This window comes from Chiloscyllium plagiosum, unplaced genomic scaffold (assembly GCF_037043375.1).
Source record: "Chiloscyllium plagiosum isolate Xiang-an unplaced genomic scaffold, Cpla_swu_hap1 HiC_scaffold_6, whole genome shotgun sequence".
Taxonomy (NCBI): domain Eukaryota; kingdom Metazoa; phylum Chordata; class Chondrichthyes; order Orectolobiformes; family Hemiscylliidae; genus Chiloscyllium; species Chiloscyllium plagiosum.
In genome coordinates, this window is record NW_028270144.1 from 71,289,821 (window position 1) to 71,306,967 (window position 17,147).

The 17,147-nt window shown below is 41.2% G+C and overlaps 1 protein-coding gene across 1 annotated transcript in view; it reads right to left on the reverse strand.

The window, feature by feature from the left end:
• The window catches only part of LOC122551053 (E3 ubiquitin-protein ligase RNF149-like), a 73,202-nt gene that overhangs the window by 3,956 nt on the left and 52,099 nt on the right, over positions 1–17,147 (reverse strand). The window contains exons 5-7 of the mRNA XM_087988111.1: positions 15,924–16,006; positions 13,560–13,656; positions 226–418 (exon numbers count right to left, since the gene is read on the reverse strand). Of these exons, the coding sequence (XP_087844237.1) occupies positions 226–418; positions 13,560–13,656; positions 15,924–16,006 (373 nt within the window). The remainder of the gene's footprint in view (positions 1–225; positions 419–13,559; positions 13,657–15,923; positions 16,007–17,147) is intronic.

The following is a 17,147-nucleotide window of genomic DNA, read 5'->3' on the forward strand; positions in this document are numbered from 1 at the left end:
ACCTAGCTGGGAAACACAAGAGGAAACAAATCTGGACTGTAGATCTGAGCGAGTATAAGGTATGAAGTCTAGGTCTGCCACTAGCTAAGACATCAGGTTACAGCTACCTCCAGCAACCACCAGCACAGTATCTTCCAGGTCAACGTTCACATCTCAACACCAGACACTGGCCTCACCTCAAAGTCAACTTTATTAGACTCCATATCATTGAATAATTATCCTTACCAATTAAAGCTGCAGCTTCATCCTCTTCCATTAGTCTGTCATCATGCTGTAGTGACTCAAAGGTTGAGGAGTTTGGGAAGGTACTTGTTTCAGCTCCTGCTCCTTCTTGTAAAGCACCACTTGAATTACCAACTGGGATACTGTCAGGCACAATTTCTGGTATAACTACTTCAACATTTTCATGAGTATCTACCTACGTAAACAACAAAGACACAAATGGAAACAATAAAGACATTAACAAAAAATTTAATATAAGGAAATCACCCCACAGCAATTCAAAGGCTTGGTCCAAAACAAAACAGTTAAAAAGAGGAGAGTTGAGGACAGGTAAACAAATATTTGGTCCAAGTGTACTTTTAGGAAGATCGTTAGAAAAAGAAAATGGAGAAACAAAAGAGGTTTAAGGAGGAAACCACACAGTAAGATACATATGGGTGATCACTAATTGTGCAAAGATGAAGCACAGAGAGGAACACGTAAGTGAGGAAAATAAAGATGCCAAGGATAGAAGTTTAGGGACTCTTGGATCTCAATGCCAGAGATACTGTAAATATGTTCAAATAGCAGAACGATCAGACAGTCAAGAATGGTCATACCAGACTGAAAAATATAGTATAGTCGTTGGAGTTAGTTGGTGTGGATCACTCGGCCAAAAGGCTAAAGTGAAGTCCAGATGTTGGGTGGGCGGATAGTGCACATTATTACAGACAATGCAAAATTGCAAGGTAATTTTGGAAGGGCAGAAACTGAGTTGAACGAGATTAAAATAGGGAGCTGGAAGGAAAAATACGCAGTCAATGGCAATAGTATTACAATCAAGGACTTCAAAACATTGGGCAAAAGGACAGTAGCTCGAGAGGAGGAAGAGACAAGATGTCTGAAGGATGGCTGATACAGAAAGCTCCAAGTAAGTAGGTCGAGCTATTTCAAATGTCAGTTCACAAGAGACATGTGGCCAGCGGTTTAGTGGAAGTAGAGTTAAGGGTGCAGAAACATAAGTACATAGGGAAGAGTAGGTATTTCCAGCTTGTTGTGCCATTTATAATTACTGATTTCCAACCTCAACACCATCTCCCCACATTAGTCTCATATGCTCCAAACTCCAGTACTCAAAAGATTTATCCATTTCTTACCTTAAATACACTCAACATCTGAGTATCCAGTTTTCTGGAGGACAGTCATGCAAATATTCTAATCAGGAACCTAACTTGAACATTCACTAGCTGACAATATGCCATCAGAGCAGACTAACTCCCAACCTGCGAGGCCTAGCATCCCTGGGCTGTTTGGACAGGTCCTAATGTGACATAGGAGACTGGTATGTAGAGGATTGCCATGGAGATGCTGTTGCCACTGGTAGCCCCTCTGAAAGCACACTGTACCAGATTAGAAGGGCCCAAACCACCCTATCCTACCATAAAACAATAGAGTGGCTTCCAAGCCTCAGCAAGTGATCTCCTAAAATGTCAGAGGATCCACACCTAACTGGGCAACATTTTGGCAAATAGAGTAATATATGGAAAACTATGAAGTTGTTCAAAAGAACAGAGTATTTTTTAAATGGAGAAAAACTGCAGAATGCTGCAACACAGAAGGACTTTGGGGTACTTGCGCATGAAACACAGGCGGCTAGGACGCAGGTGCAGCAGGTAATTAGGAAAGCTAATGAAAGGTTGGCCCTTATTTTAAGAGGAGAAAGTGAGGACTGCAGATGCAGGAGTCAAGAATTCCTGATGAAGGGCTTATACTCGAAACATCAACTCTCCTACTCCTCAGATGTTGCCTGACTGGCTGTGCTTTGCCAGCACCACACCTTTTGACCCTAATTTCAAGAAGGTTGGAATATTTAAGCAGGAAGGTAGGAAAGATATCATTTCATTGGAGGGAATTCAGAGAAGGCTTACTAGGATGAACCCAGGTATGGAGGGATTGACTTCTGATCAAAGGGTAAGCAGATAGGGCCTCTACTCACTAGAATTTAAAATAAATGAAAGGTGATCTTATTGAAGCATACAGGATGCTAAGGAGCTTGACAGGGTAAATGCTGAGAGAATGTTTGCCCTCATGGGAGAGTCCAGGACCAGAGGGCTGTCTCAGAATTAAGGGATGCCAATTTAAGACTCAGATGAGGTGGTTTCCTTCTCTCATAGGAATGAGTATTTTTGGAGCTCCTTACCAGAGAGAGCTGCAGGGGCAGAATCCTCCTATATATTAAAGGCGGAGATATACCTCAGATGGTGATGGCTAGCATAAGGGACATAGCTTTAAACGGAGGGGTGACAGATATTGAACAGATGTCAAAGGTAGTTTCTTTACACAGAGTCGTAAGGATTCGCCAACTTTAATGGCATTTAAATAGCCGTTGGATAAACATATCGATGAAAATGGAATAGTGTAAGATAGATGGGCCGCAGATTGGTTCCACAGGTCGGCGCATCATTGATGGCCGAAGGGACTGTACTGTGCTGTAATGTTCTATGTTTTATAGTTAAGACTTTTGATTAGTGCAGGGTCAAGGGATATGGGATGAAAATGCAGAAAAGCGGACACACTAAATGGTGTGTCTATAGGAACAGGAACAGCCTATTCCTGTTCCTATTTCTAATGGTCGTATGCAGCTAGTAAAAGGTTAGTGGTAACAGGAAAATGTTGTTAACTGGTCAACTAAATAGCTCAATTAGTCCACTGATCCAGATGCTCGCTCTCTCTCTTCTGTCACTAGTAAAAGGCTATGACTTATATAAATGCTGCCTTTATGGAGCACCAGCAGCACACATACACAAAGGCAGGCACCATTCACATGTGACAGAAGCAGCTGCCCATTCAGGGTAAACCCAGACCAATAGTTGCTTATTCAGGGTCTAAGGCCTCCCTGTCCACACTGCTACCTCTGTTCTCCACCTGCAGTGGACCACATCTCTCAGACTGCGGAGTTAAAATGAATATTTCTGAATTACAACTCCACATTAAGACTATGACTGGAATAGAGTGGTGCTGGAAAAGCACAGCAGTTCAGGCAGCATCCGAGCAGTAGGAAAATCAACGTTTCAGGCAAAAGCCCTTCATCAGCCTTTCAAAAGCCTTGCTATCAAAAGGCTGAGACAGCACAGCGGATTGATGGTTGCTTCTGAAAGCTAATTAATGAAGTAAAGTTGGGGCAGTATACAAATACATTTGCACCAATGTCCAATAGAAAATTGTGACATCAGCAGCATGTGTTTGGCCTCATCTCAAAGCATGTCACAGAGTGCTGACATCACCAGTCCCATGCATTGGCAGCCATCTGGAATAATCAGCCCACAGGTTAAATGCCATAGCGACAGGACAACTTCTACACTCCACCCTGTCTTCCTTCACTGTTTTATGGGAACTCCTGCATCCCAACCCTAGGGGTCTGATGAATAGGTGTTGTGTCACTAATGCCCTGCACAACTGTGGTGAAATGTCTTCACTCCTAACCTGAAGTCCATTTTACCTGAATATTAAAACTCCACAATACATCTCCCCAAGTCCTTCTGAACACAGATTTTGTATCAATATCATGATTAAAAAAAGAATTGTTTTATTTTTCCTACCTTGTAAATAATTTGTTACGTTGTATTCTATCTGCCATGGTCTTGCAAACACATGTAATCTGTTCTGCACATTAATAATAAACTTAATTTGCCTAGTTTACATGGCGATTAATGTTTCCCATGACTTGTATTACTTTAGTTACATACATTTCTAGTTTGCAGATTTCTTGTCTGCCGTACACCACAATTACTGTCAGCATGCTTATAAATAACTTACAGCAATATTTTCTGTGTCTTGCTGTTTTTCAGCTCCACCCAAACTGAATTGTCTTGAATTTCTGATCTCCGTCCCTCTATCAGGCTGCTACTCCTTTTCCATTTTGCCCATCTCTTCTGAAATATATCCGTTCATATCTAGTTCTTAAAACTTTGAAACCAGGTCTCCATAACAGCCATTAGGCCAAAGCGAATGATTTCCCATCTGTGCCACTAATTCAAGTAACCTGTTGAAAATGTTTTGAGTATTCATAGTTAAACGGTTTTTGTAGCCAGAAGACCTGGGTTCAAGTCCCACCTGCCCCATAGAAGGTGTGCCATAACAGTTCTGAGGAAGTCAACCAAAAAAAAAGCTTTTGTTTTGGTACATACAGAATTAGTCCCTTTGGCTTTAACTTTATTCTAATTTTCTCTAACTTTACTCACTAATACCCTTTTTACTTTGTTAATCTCTGTGCTTTCTTGGCCACTCTGCTTACTTTACCCATTAAAACAAAATGTGCTCTACAGCCTTAACGTTTTTTTTTTAAGTGCTTTTGAATTCTTCCATTCTTTCCTGTCCCTCCCAAAGGAAATACATCCACAGCCTTAATCGGTTAAAGCTCAGTCTACTGCCTCAGCTATTCAACTTGTCCATGACACTGGTCCCAGGCAGGTTTAAAAGGGAACCTGTGCCAATGGAGCTCCCTCTTTCTCAGTGCTACTGGCCCATGAAGCCAAATTCCTGCCTCTCGGACCACCTTTTCAACGACACACTTCACTTTCTCATCTGTCTCCTCCCCTAAGCCACTGGCACACGTCTCAAGTAACATAACAGAAATCATTACAGAGCGGCGAGGAGAGAGGGCAGAGAGAACCGAGGGGTGCCGGGAAGGGAGAGTGTGAGAACCACTTTTAAAGGCGTAGCTGAGGGAGAGGCCACAGCGAGGAGCAGAGGGCTGCCGGATATATATATTCGGACAGCAGGTGACTCCCGAGACACTATACGTGTGTTGCTAAGGTAAGGTGTTTCAATTGATATTTGTGTATCATGCGATTGATTAAAAGTTTACTGTTAGTTGGTTAGTGGAGTAAGACCAGGGAGAAGTACTAGAAATTATTTAACTCAAAATTTGTATAAATTATTTGAATAAGTAAAGATGGCTGAACAGGTGATGTGCTGTAGCTGTATATGGGAGCTGGCTGATCCCATTGTGAACGGCAATGACCACATCTGCAGCAAGTGTTGGTTGCCAAAAGAACTCCAGATCAGAATTGATGATTCAGAATCTGAGCTTCAAACACTGTGGCACATCCAGGAGGGGGAAGAGTTACCTGGATGCATTGATTCAGGAGGCAGTCACACCCAGTAGATTAAGTAATTCAAATTCAGTTAGTGATCAGGGACGATTGGGTGTGTCTGTAAGTGAGACAGGTAGGGGGATTCTGAGTTCAGGAGTGGAGGAGCCTCAGCCCTTGACCTTGTCCAACAGGTATGAGATTCTTGCTCCCTGTACAGATGAAGGAAAGGGCTGTGGACAGGATAAGCCAGCTGACCACGGCACTATTCAAGAGGAGGGAGCAAAAAGACAAGTAGTTGTTATAGGGGATTCTATAATTCAGGGGACAGATGGTATCCTTTGTAAGCTGGATCGGGAGTCCCACAGGGTGTGTTGCCTGCCCTATGTCAGGGTGCAGGACATCTCCAACTGGCTTGAAAGGATATTGGAGCGGGAGGGAGAAGATCCAGTTGTTATGGTCCACGTTGGCACTAACAACATAGGCAAGGCTAGGAAGGAGGACCTGTTTGGGGATGATCAAGCACTAGGAGGGAAATTGAAGACCAGGACCTTGAGGGTCATAATCTCAGGATTACTGCCCGAGCCAGGTGCTGATTGGCATAGGGATAAGAAAATTAGGGAAGTAAACATGTGACTAAGAGATTGGTGTGGGAAAGAGGGATTCCATTTCATGGGACATTGGCATCAGTTTTAGAACCAGGGAGATCTGTACCGATGGGACGGTCTCCACCTGAACCGATCTGGAACCAGTGTTCTGGTGAAAAGGATAAATAAGGTGGTCAGTAGGACTTTAAATTTGTGAGTCGGGGGAAGGGAAAGGGAAAGCAACAGGGAGTATGGAGTCAAGTAGAAAGATAAGCAGCAGGTTAGCCAGTGTGCAGGGCTTAAGTTCAAGACATACTAGGAATGAAGCAAAAAGGAAGTATAGCTTAGGACATATTACGAGAAATGTTGGAAATCGTGAGGATAAGAAAACTAGCATTAAGGCACTTTACCTGAATGCTCGTAGTATTCGTAACAAAGTAGATGAATTAACAGCACAAATCATCGTGAATGATTATGATGTGTTCGGCATCACAGAGACGTGGTTGCAGGCGGTTCAGAACTAGCAGTTGAACATCCAAGGATTTACAACTTATTGAAAAGACAGGGAGGTGGGCAGAGGGGGTGAGGTTGCCTTGTTAGTAAAGAATGAAATTAAATCTATGGCACTGAATGACATTGGGTCAGATAATGTGGAGTCTGTGTGGGTGGAGTTGAGGAAACACAAAGGCAGAAAAACCATAATGGGAGTTACTACAGATCTCCCAGCAGTGGTCAGGACCAGGGGCGCGAGATGTACCAGGAAATAGATAGGGCATGTCAGAAAGGCAAGGTCACGGTGTTCATGGGGGACTTCAATATGCAGATGGACTGGGTGAATAATGTTACCGATGAATCCAAAGAAAGGGAATTCATGGAATGTTTACAGGATGGCTTTTTGAAACAGCTTGTGATGGAGCCCACAAGGAAGCAGGCTGTTCTGGACTTAGTACTATGTAATGAGCCAGACTTTATAAAAGATCTTAAAGTTAGGGAACACTTAGGAGGCAGCGATCATAATATGGTAGAGTTCAGTCTACAGTTTGAAAGAGAGAAGGCAAACTCAGATGTAATGGTGTTACAGTTAAATAAAAGGTAATTACAGGGGCATGAGAGAGGAACTGATGAAAATCGACTGGAAGCAGAGCCTAGTGGGGAAGACAGTAGAACAACAATGGCAGGAATTTCTGGGTGTAATTGAGGACATAGTGCACAGGTTCATCCCAAAGAAAAGGGAAAGATTATTGGTGGGGGGGGGGGGGGGGCATGGCAGATTTAGACAACCATGGCTGACAAAGCAAGTCAGGAAATGTATCAAAGAAAAAGAGAGGACTTATAAAGTAGCCAAGAGCACCGGGAAATCAGAAGATTGGGAAGACTACAAAAACAAACAGAGGATAACAAAGAGAGAAATAAGGAAGGAGAGGATCAAATATGAAGGTAGACTAGCCAGTAATATTAGAAATGATAGTAAAATGACATCAAAATTGGAGGTGCAGTGGACAGCAAAGAAGGTTACCTCAGATTACAATGGGATCTTGATCAGATGGAGTTTAATTCAGATAAATGAAAGGTGCTGCATTTTGGGAAAACAAATCTTAGCAGGACTTACACACTTAATGGTAAGTTCCTAGGGAGTGTTGCTGAACAAAGAGACCATGGAGTGCAGGTTCACAGCTCCTTGAAATTAGAGTCACAGGTAGATAGGATAGTAAAGAAGGCGTTTGGTATGCTTTCCTTTATTGGTCAGAGTATTGAGCACAGGAGCTGGGAGGTCATGTTGCAGCTGTACAGGACATTGGTTAGGCCACTGTTGGAATATTGCATATAATTCTGGTCTCCTTCCTATCAGAAACTTGAAAGGGTTCAGAAAATAATTTATCAGGATCTGCCAGGGCTGGAGGATTTGAGCTACAGGGAGAGGTTGAATAGGCTAGGGCTGTTTTCCTTAGAGCGTTGGAGGCTGAGGGGTGACCTTATAGAGGTTTATAAAATCATGAAGGGCATAGATAGGATAAACAGACAAAGTCTTTTCCCTGGTGAGGGGGAGTCCAGATGTAGTAGGCATAGATTTAGGGTAGGAGGGGAAAGATATAAAAGAGACCTAAGGGGCAACTTTTTCACTCAGAGGGTGTTATGTGTATGGAATGAGCTGCCAGAGGAAGTAGTGGAGGTTGCATGATTGCAACATTTAAAATGCATTTGCATGAATAGGAAGGGTTTGGAGGGATATGGACCAGATACTGGCAGATGGGACTAGATTGGGTTGGGATATCTGGTTGGCATGGACCAGTTGGACTGAAGGGTCTGTTTCCATGCTGTACATCTCTATGACTATGACTCTAAACATTTCTTTCAATACATAAGAAACAGCTTTTCACTTTATATATTAATGATCTGGATAAAGGGACTTGGGGCATTCTGGCGAAGTTTGTCGATGATACGAAGTTAGATGGACAGGCAGGTAGTTCTGAGGAGATGGGGAGCTGCAGAAAGATTTAGACAGTTTAGGAGAGTGGTCCAGAAAATGGCTGATGAAATTCAACGTGAGCAAATGCAAGGTCTTGTACTTTGTATAAACAAATGCAGGCATGGACTATTTTCTAAACGGTGAGAAGATTCCTAAAGCCAAAGTACAAAGGGATCTGGGAATGCTGGTCCAGGATTCTCTAAAGGTTAACTTGCAGGTTGAGTCCTTGATTAAGAAAGCAAATGTAATGTTGTTATTTATCTCAAGAAGGTTGGAATATAAAAACATCAATGTGCTTCTGAGACTTTATAAAACTCTAGTTAGGCCCCTTTTAGAATACTGTTTAATTTTGGGCCCCACACCTCAGGAAGGACATACTGCCACTGGACAGTGTCCAGAGGAGATTCACACAGATGATCCCTGGAATAGTAGGCCTAACATACAATGAACAGCTGAGGATCCTGGGATTGTATTCATTAGAATATAGAAGGTTGAGGGGCAATCTAATAGAAACTTACAAGATAATGCATCGCTTAGAAAGGGTGGACACTGGGTAGTTGTTTCCGTTAGGCAGGGAGACTAGGACCTGTGGGCACGGCCTTAGAATTAGAGGGGCTCAATTTAGAATGGAAATGAGAAGACATTTCTTCAGCCAGAAAGTGGTGGAATTCATTGCCACAAAGTGCAGTGGAGGCCGGGACATTAAATGTATTCTAGGCAGAGATTGATAAATTCTTGATCTTGCAAGGAATTGAGGGCTACAGGGGGAATACGCCCATCAGCCATGATTAAATGGCGGAGTGGATTCAATGGGCTGAATGGCCTTACTTCCATTCCTATGTCTTATGGTCTTATAATCTTTGAAACCTTGCTTTCTCGTTTGGACTGTAACTCCTTAAATTCTCTCAGCAAAACATAATTCCCAGTTCCCTATATACAGTTGTTTCCTATACCAAACACACTGGATGTTTTCCTGCTTCTTCTCCAGCAGATGCCTTTTACCCTTTGAAAAAGTAATTTATTCAGATACAAGTAGGTAATGAAGACCTTCCAATGATCAAAACAGTTGGAGAAAGAGGCAGATATAAAGACATTAAGGGAATATTCCTGAATATGGGTGAAAAAAAAAACGTTTTAGAGAAGAGAAAAGGGCACCGAACGCAAGGAAGAGAAAGCAAGGAAAGCCACAGTGGAAACTGTTCCTTTGTGATCTACAAAATTATTTGATCTGTGCCTCCAAGGTTCCTCTTTGATGACATCACCCATGGAACTGATCTATTTCAACCAGTTGTAATCAAAAATGATAATTGATGTCCTACTACATATTTAATGAGCTTGTCACATAAGGCTGGCAGAAGGATTTGATGGTTGGATAGGTGGCAACTTTATTCCCTAGATAATACCAATCCCATTGAAATCATTATTGCACCATTAGCTCCAGTCAAATGTAGTGAAGTCAGTGCCAAGGACTCAAACCACAAACCCCCACAGTGTGTTCAACTGTCCACAGGGCCTGCCTGCAGTGGAGGCAGTTGCCACATGTCCTGGTCTGTCAGCAACACCAACCCCTCCCCCAATCTTTTACAAGTTCAGCATGCCATAGTATCCATTAAAATGATTCCACAACAGTTATGGAGTCATAGAGTCATGCAGCACAAAAACAGACCCTTTGGTCCAACCAGTCCATACCAAACATAATCCCAAACTAAACTTGTCCCACCTACCTGCTCCTTGCGGATATCCCTCCAAACCTTTCCTATTCATGTACTTACCCAAATGTCTTTTAAACATTGTAATTGTACATACATCCACCACTTCCTCAGGAAGTTCATTCCTGATATGAACCACCCTGTGTAAATAATTTGCTCCTCGTGTCTTTCCTAAATATCTCTCCCTTCACCTTAAAAATGTACCCAGAGTTTTGAAATCCCCCATCCTCGGGAAAAGACAACCACCATTAACTCTATCTACACCCCTCAATTTTATAACACTTCTACAAGGTTGCCTCTCATCCTCCTATGCTCTATTTGAGGTCCCAGACCCCATCTCTCTCTGGCGCAGTTATAGGTGAGCAGGCTACATACACAGAAATGATGAAGAAAAACAGAGCCTCAAATAGTCAGAGAAATCTGGAAGTTATTTCAGTTAGGTAAAGTTAAGTTGACTGGTTGCTGTCTTTTTATGTCATGATCCAAGTTTGAATCCAACTAAGACGATGAAAAGTCTCCATTCTCTAATGTTTGCAAAAGGTACCTACTTATATGAAATATTTATGATTAGATGCATTTAAACACCATGTTATTTTGCATCCACCTGGATCTGCTGGATTTAATGGCCACTGTAGTGAGCCCATCCTGGCTGGCAACACCACTATACCTATTCCTGTATGGACTGCTACAATTAACAGTCAATTAGGCAATTATCTGGATAGTGTGTGGACAGTGTTAGGGTTCCTGGGTTTGGAAATCCCACTTCCAGAAGTTGCTGGCCAAAGGCAGATCTTGACCCTTTCCACTTAGCACCCTAACTAGGGAATCAGGAAAATGTCAGGATCTCCATCCCAAGGCCTCACTGCCTTATTACCAAGACTCAGCTTGCTCCCAGGGTGAACTGCACCCAATGTATCTAGCTTCTGGCATACTTAGTCATAGAAATGTACTTCATGGAATCAGACTCTTCGGTCCAACTCGTCCACTTCCCAACTTAATCTTGTCCCATTTGCAAGCACTTGACCCGTATCTCTCTAAACCCTTCCAATTCATATACCCATCCAGATGCCTTTTAAATGCTGACGCACACTTTTCAATTGTGAATCCGCAAATTTCAAATTGCGGCTACAAACTTGGTCAGTATAGGGATTGAACCCATGCTGTAATTGGATCAACCTTCACTACTTCCTCTGGCAGCTCATTCCATACACGCATCACCCACCGCGTGAAAATGTTGCCCCCTAGGTCCCTTTTAAATTTTTCCCCTCTTACCCTAAACTATGATTTTATAAACCTCTGTAAAGGTCACCCTCGAGAGTGTGGTGCTTGAAAAGCCCAGCAGGTCAGGCAGCATCCGAGGAGCAAGAGAATCGACGTTTCAGGCATAAGCCCTTTATCATTCCCGAAGAAGGGTTTATGGCCGAAATATTGATTCTCTTGCTCCTCGGATGCTGCATAACATGCAAGGCTTTTCCAGCACCACACCTTCGACTCTGATCTCCAGCATCTGCAGTCCTTACCTTCTCCTCTACAAAGGTCACCCCTCAGCCTCCGACATTAGAGAGAAATTAGCCCCAGCCTATTCAGCCTCTCCCTGTATTTCATATTCTCCAACCCTGGCAACATCCTTGTAAATCTTTTCTGAACCCTTTCAAGTTTCACAACATCCTTCCGATAGGAAGGAGGTCAGAATTGCACACAATATTCCAAAAGTGGCCTAATCAAATTTGGATGCCGTCAGACTCCAGTAGTTGTACACCTGCTCCCATTCCCATTGTTAATTATCCATATACCAGAAGCTTTGGATTGTCCTATTCACGACTCTTATTTTTTCCACACTGCAGCTAACCTTTAAAAGGCTCCAGTTTCTTCAGTCTCTCTCTCTTTTGGGGTCTTTCACAGCAGTACCTCCTCCATCCTGCACTCAGGATCTCAGGCTCTGCCCCACAAGCTGCTGAGGCCACCTCTTCTTGCCCCAGAAAGGACCCACAGGACCTGAGCAATTCCTCTGCTGCCCAGCACTCTCCCAACTTATTGCAGTCTACTGGCAGTGATCAAGACTAAGCGCTCCACAGAAGTTGGGGCCTGACATCTAGAACCTGACTAAACTCGGATGATAACTTCCCCATTACATTCATTTAAATATGCTGTACAAGCAGAATTATCTGTGTCTTCATGACGCTACAAATTTTCCAGTGAGTGGCTGAGCCTCACAGAGAGGAAGAGAAGTTGCTACAGCCCTCTGGGTTAGAGAAAAGAAATTCAGTCAGAATCTCCCCTTCAGATCACAAGCCAGTGTCTCTGCTGGAAATAGATAAGCACATTGGAGGGCATGCCAACATTCCTTTTGAGCCCCAAAGAATTCTTAACCCTAATAAGTAGAAAATGTCCAGGATACATTAACATTATGTCCATGACATTAACAAAAACTGACAAGAGAAAAACAATTGTTCATAAAATTTGACAAATACTCCCAACTGTTTTGGGAATTATGCAGTGCACTTACTGATAATATACAACAGCATGTTCAATGAGGAAAAAATTTACTTTTATATCCCATCTTTTATATCATCAGGACAACATAAAGCACTTAAAGTCAGTACATACTTCTGAAGTATAGTCACTGCAGTAATGTGGACAACTTCGTTAGCAAGGTCTCATAAACAGCAAATGGAAAAGATAAGTTGTTTTGGTTGTGGTTGCGTGATGAATGTTTATCAGGACACAATGGAAACTCCCCCGTTCTTCCTTCTCTCATACTGCCAAGGGATCTATTAAAACCACCTGTGCAGGCCAATGCTTAACAGTTCATCTGAAAGACAGCACCACTTATGCAGCACTTCTTTAGAAATGATATGAATCATCAGCTGATAATGTGTTCAGCTTTCTGGAGTGAAGCTTAAATCTATAGTGACAAGACTGGGAGGTAAGAGTCTTACACAGAGCAAAGGTCAACACTTAGAGTCATAGAGATGTACAGCATGGAAACAGATCAGTCGATCCAACTTGTTCACGCCAACCTAATATCCTAACCTAATCTAGACCTATTTGCCAGCATCTGGCCCATATCCCACTAAACTCTTCCTATTCATATACCCATCTAGATGACTTTTAAATGCTGTAATTATACCAGCCTCCAGCACTTCCTCTAGCAGCTCATTCCATACACGCACCACCCTCTGTGTGAAAGGGTTGCCCCTCTCACCCTAAACCTATGCTCTCTAATTTTGGACTCCCCCACCCCAGGGAAAAGACCTTGTCTATTTATCCTATCCATGCCCCTCATGATTTTATAAACCTCTATGGAGGTCACCCCTCAGCCTCCAACGCTCCAGGGAAGGTAGCCCCAGCCTATTCAGCCTCTCCCTATAGCTCAAACCCTCCAACACAGGCAACATCCTTTGAAACAGATTTAATATATTCTGCTAACTACACACTTCTTTTAACATTATACCAATTAAATAACTTAGTATTTCACCCAATTATTTCTTCCATCACTTACCATAAAGCCAAGTGCTTTAATGACATCAAGTTTACACATTGGACAGGTTCGATGCTCAAGAAGCCACGGATCAATACATATTCTATGGAATACATGCCTAAAGAACAATACAAATCATAAGCAAAAATTGTTGTAGCCACATGAACCAGTTGCAAACCATAGCTAGCCAGGTTATTTCATGCTGGACGTGTTTTCCGAGATTGGTTTAGAAGTATGGTTTCAATTCAATCTCGATTAAATTCTTGTAAGCTGGAGGCAAAGAATGTACGACTATCTAAGAATGTACAACTTCTGTTGCAGCGATGTTGATATTTGCACCAAATGCTAAGACATAATAGTTTCCAATGAATTTTCAAAGAGTGAATGTAACTTATAATGGTAAATGAATCTAAGCACAGAGATCAGATCCAAAAATATTTTAATTGCCATTGTTAATTGAGCAGCTCAAAAAAGCATTAACTTGCTTTTCATTCTAGTATTTAGTATAAAAATAATTACCATATGCAATTTTGGTGTTCTTAACGTCAGTACATACTTGCCACAGGGAGAGTCAAGGGGTGGTTCATGGAGTTAAAGGATTGTCCCATGAGGGAAAACAGAGTGGACTAGACCTATATTCCCTGAGGTTTAGGAGAACGATAGTGATTTAATTCACATATCTAAAATTCTTCTGTTTGACAGGTACTTCCATTGTTTGAGGAACCTACACAGAAGATGAGGGGATCAGTCATTTAAAACTACAGTGACAAGAAATTTCTTCACTGTGTTCTGAATCTTTATAGTATTCTATCCCAGAGATCTGTGGATGCTCAATTGTTGATTATGTTCGAGATAGAGACTTCTGGATATTAAAGGAATTAAGGGATATGGTGACAGGTGGAAAGGTACAATTAGGATAGAAGCTCCACCAGACCTTTTGGAAAAGCAGAGAAGGTTCTAAGGGCAAAATGGTCTTCTCCAGTTACTTTCTTAAAGAATCACAGAATCCCTACAGTGTCAAGCCATGCCATTCAACCCATCAAGTCCTAACCTTCCCTGTAACCCTGCACTTCCCATGGCTAATCCACCTAATCTGCATACCTCTGGACACTGTGGGCAATTTAGCATAGCCAATACACCTAACCTGCATATCTTTGGACATATATGGTTGCATTTTCAATTAGAGGCCACAGAAATTTGAGGGTTCTAGGAATAGGGATGGTTATTAATGCTGATGCTTTAAATAGAACTTGATTTATACGACAATCTCCCCATCTGACTGGTTACGTGACCTGTGTACATAATTGCACACAATTTTAGGATACTATTGTGAATTATCGGAAACCTCTGAATTAGAGAATCCTCCTAATTGTGTAAGGATTGGAAGACATTTACTCAGTTATAATGCTAAGTTTACACTTAATTAGTTTTTACACTTCAAATTAATACCATTAAACCCAGTCCCGTTTTTTGTTTTTAATCGAAATTAACATGAGAGATTCAATACCAATGCTAAAACCTACACCTCACTGTCTGCATTTACAATGACAATTGTTTTTTTTTAAATCCAATACTAGAGAATAATAGTTACAGGAAAACCTTCCAAAAATCAAATACAACTGCATAAAAAATACAGATGACAATCCACTTCATCCTTTACTGTAATTGGATTGCACTACCAGAAATGCATAAGACCTTGCATTACTCAATAATCTTTCCTAGGTTAGGTGGATTAGCCATGGGAAATGTGGGGTGACACGGATAGGGTCTGGGTGGGATGCTGTTCAGAGGGTTGGTCTGGACTCGATAGGCCGAATGGCCTGCTTCCACACTGTAGGGATTCTATGATTCGCTTATTGGATTTACTGTACATCTCTCCTCTTCTCTCCCTTCAAAAGAAAGTGTGCTCTACATGGGGAAATCAAAGGAAAATAGCAAACTGAATTATAGTCATTCAGTCTCACATTAGTGTTTAATTGTTTCGATGGAAGTCAATTGCTCTCCATCTTAAGATGTTTTACTTTTAAAAGACTGACCTTTTTCAGCTCCCTTTTTTTGCACAGATGGCTTTTGTAAATTATACTCTATTTCCAATTCTTCTTGTGGAGGAACCCTTCCCTTGCCCAGAGCTGGATGACTTGTGTAGCATCAAGATGATCGTTACAGCTCTACAGTAGCCCATTTTTCCACTTCAATTTATTAATGCTATTATAGTAAAGACCAAAAAATTCCAAAACTCCATTTCATTTTATTCACGAGTTTGTTTTCAAAAAGTTGGTCTTTATAAATTAAAGATTATTCAGATTATTTTCTTGTACATATTCCTTCAGGTTAAAATATTGAAATCAAATGCATTATATATCACATTAACAAAAAGGTACATACTTGCAAGGAAGAATTCGCACAACATCTCGGGATCTATATACTTCAATACACACAGCACAGCCATCAATATCCAAATCTACTTCCTAACAAGAGTAAAAAAGTTTGAAGTTAGATGAAGAATAGGACTGGATAAACAATAAGATACATAAGTATGCACATTTTGATTTAAGCTGTGGAAGTTTGGTTTTATAAATTTAAATTTATTATTGGCTTATTTTCAACAGTAAAAAAAGTTGAGGTATGAATTGAGGTGTAGAAAGTGAAGGGTGGAAACAGACAATTTTGAAGGTGGGTTGAACATAAGATTTAAAGACAGCTTAGAGTCAAAAATTCAAACAAGAAACATTAATGAGCAGGAATAGACCAGTTGGCTTTTCAGGCCTGCCCCATACAGAACATCATGGTTTTTAAAACTCTAGTTAGGTTGATGCCCAAATGGAGAAATGAGAAAATCTTCGTTTCAAAACTATTGTCTCAAAACTATTAAATTCCTTTCGACCCTCTTTATTCCCTAGATCTCAACTACCTCAAGAGTGTACTTTCCCACTCACAAAAGGTTTAAAGCCCCTTCTCATGCAAAACAGTACACTTGGTAGTGTAAAGAATGTTTCGCATTAATTTTGCATTATTTCCTTCTCCCTATTTATAAAAGCTGTTGGACTTTTGAGGATTGAGTGACTCTTGAACTTTCAATGAATTATGTAATTGAACACCAGATCTTTATATTTATTTAGACTTTGCAGAGTCTTTACATACTGAGTAAAAACTCTTATCCTTGTTCTTCCTCCCAAAATGTACTCTCAAACTTCTCCAGCACTGCAGAACAAGAATTAAACTCATTATCTGTCAAAGATAAAAAGTGAAAAGTGACACAAGATAGGTCACTTGAAAGGTGGATGTGGGGGATCAGTTTTAGACAAGTTGAAATATTTGTCCAATGCGGAGACCATTCAATTCTTCAGAGAGATTATTGAACTTTAAATATTATATTTGGCTGATTGTTAGCTCTCCTGCCTCTAAATCACAAGTTTATAGGTTTAATCAAGTCCTGTTCCAGGACTCAACTATATAAATCTACACTAATACTTCTTTGGAATGTCAGACTATTAAGAGATGCATCTTTCAGATGAGACATTACAGGGCCCTCTCAGATGGATGTAAAAAATCCCAGAGAGGTGTTCCTGACACCCTGGCAAATATTCATCTTTTTAATGAACATGACCA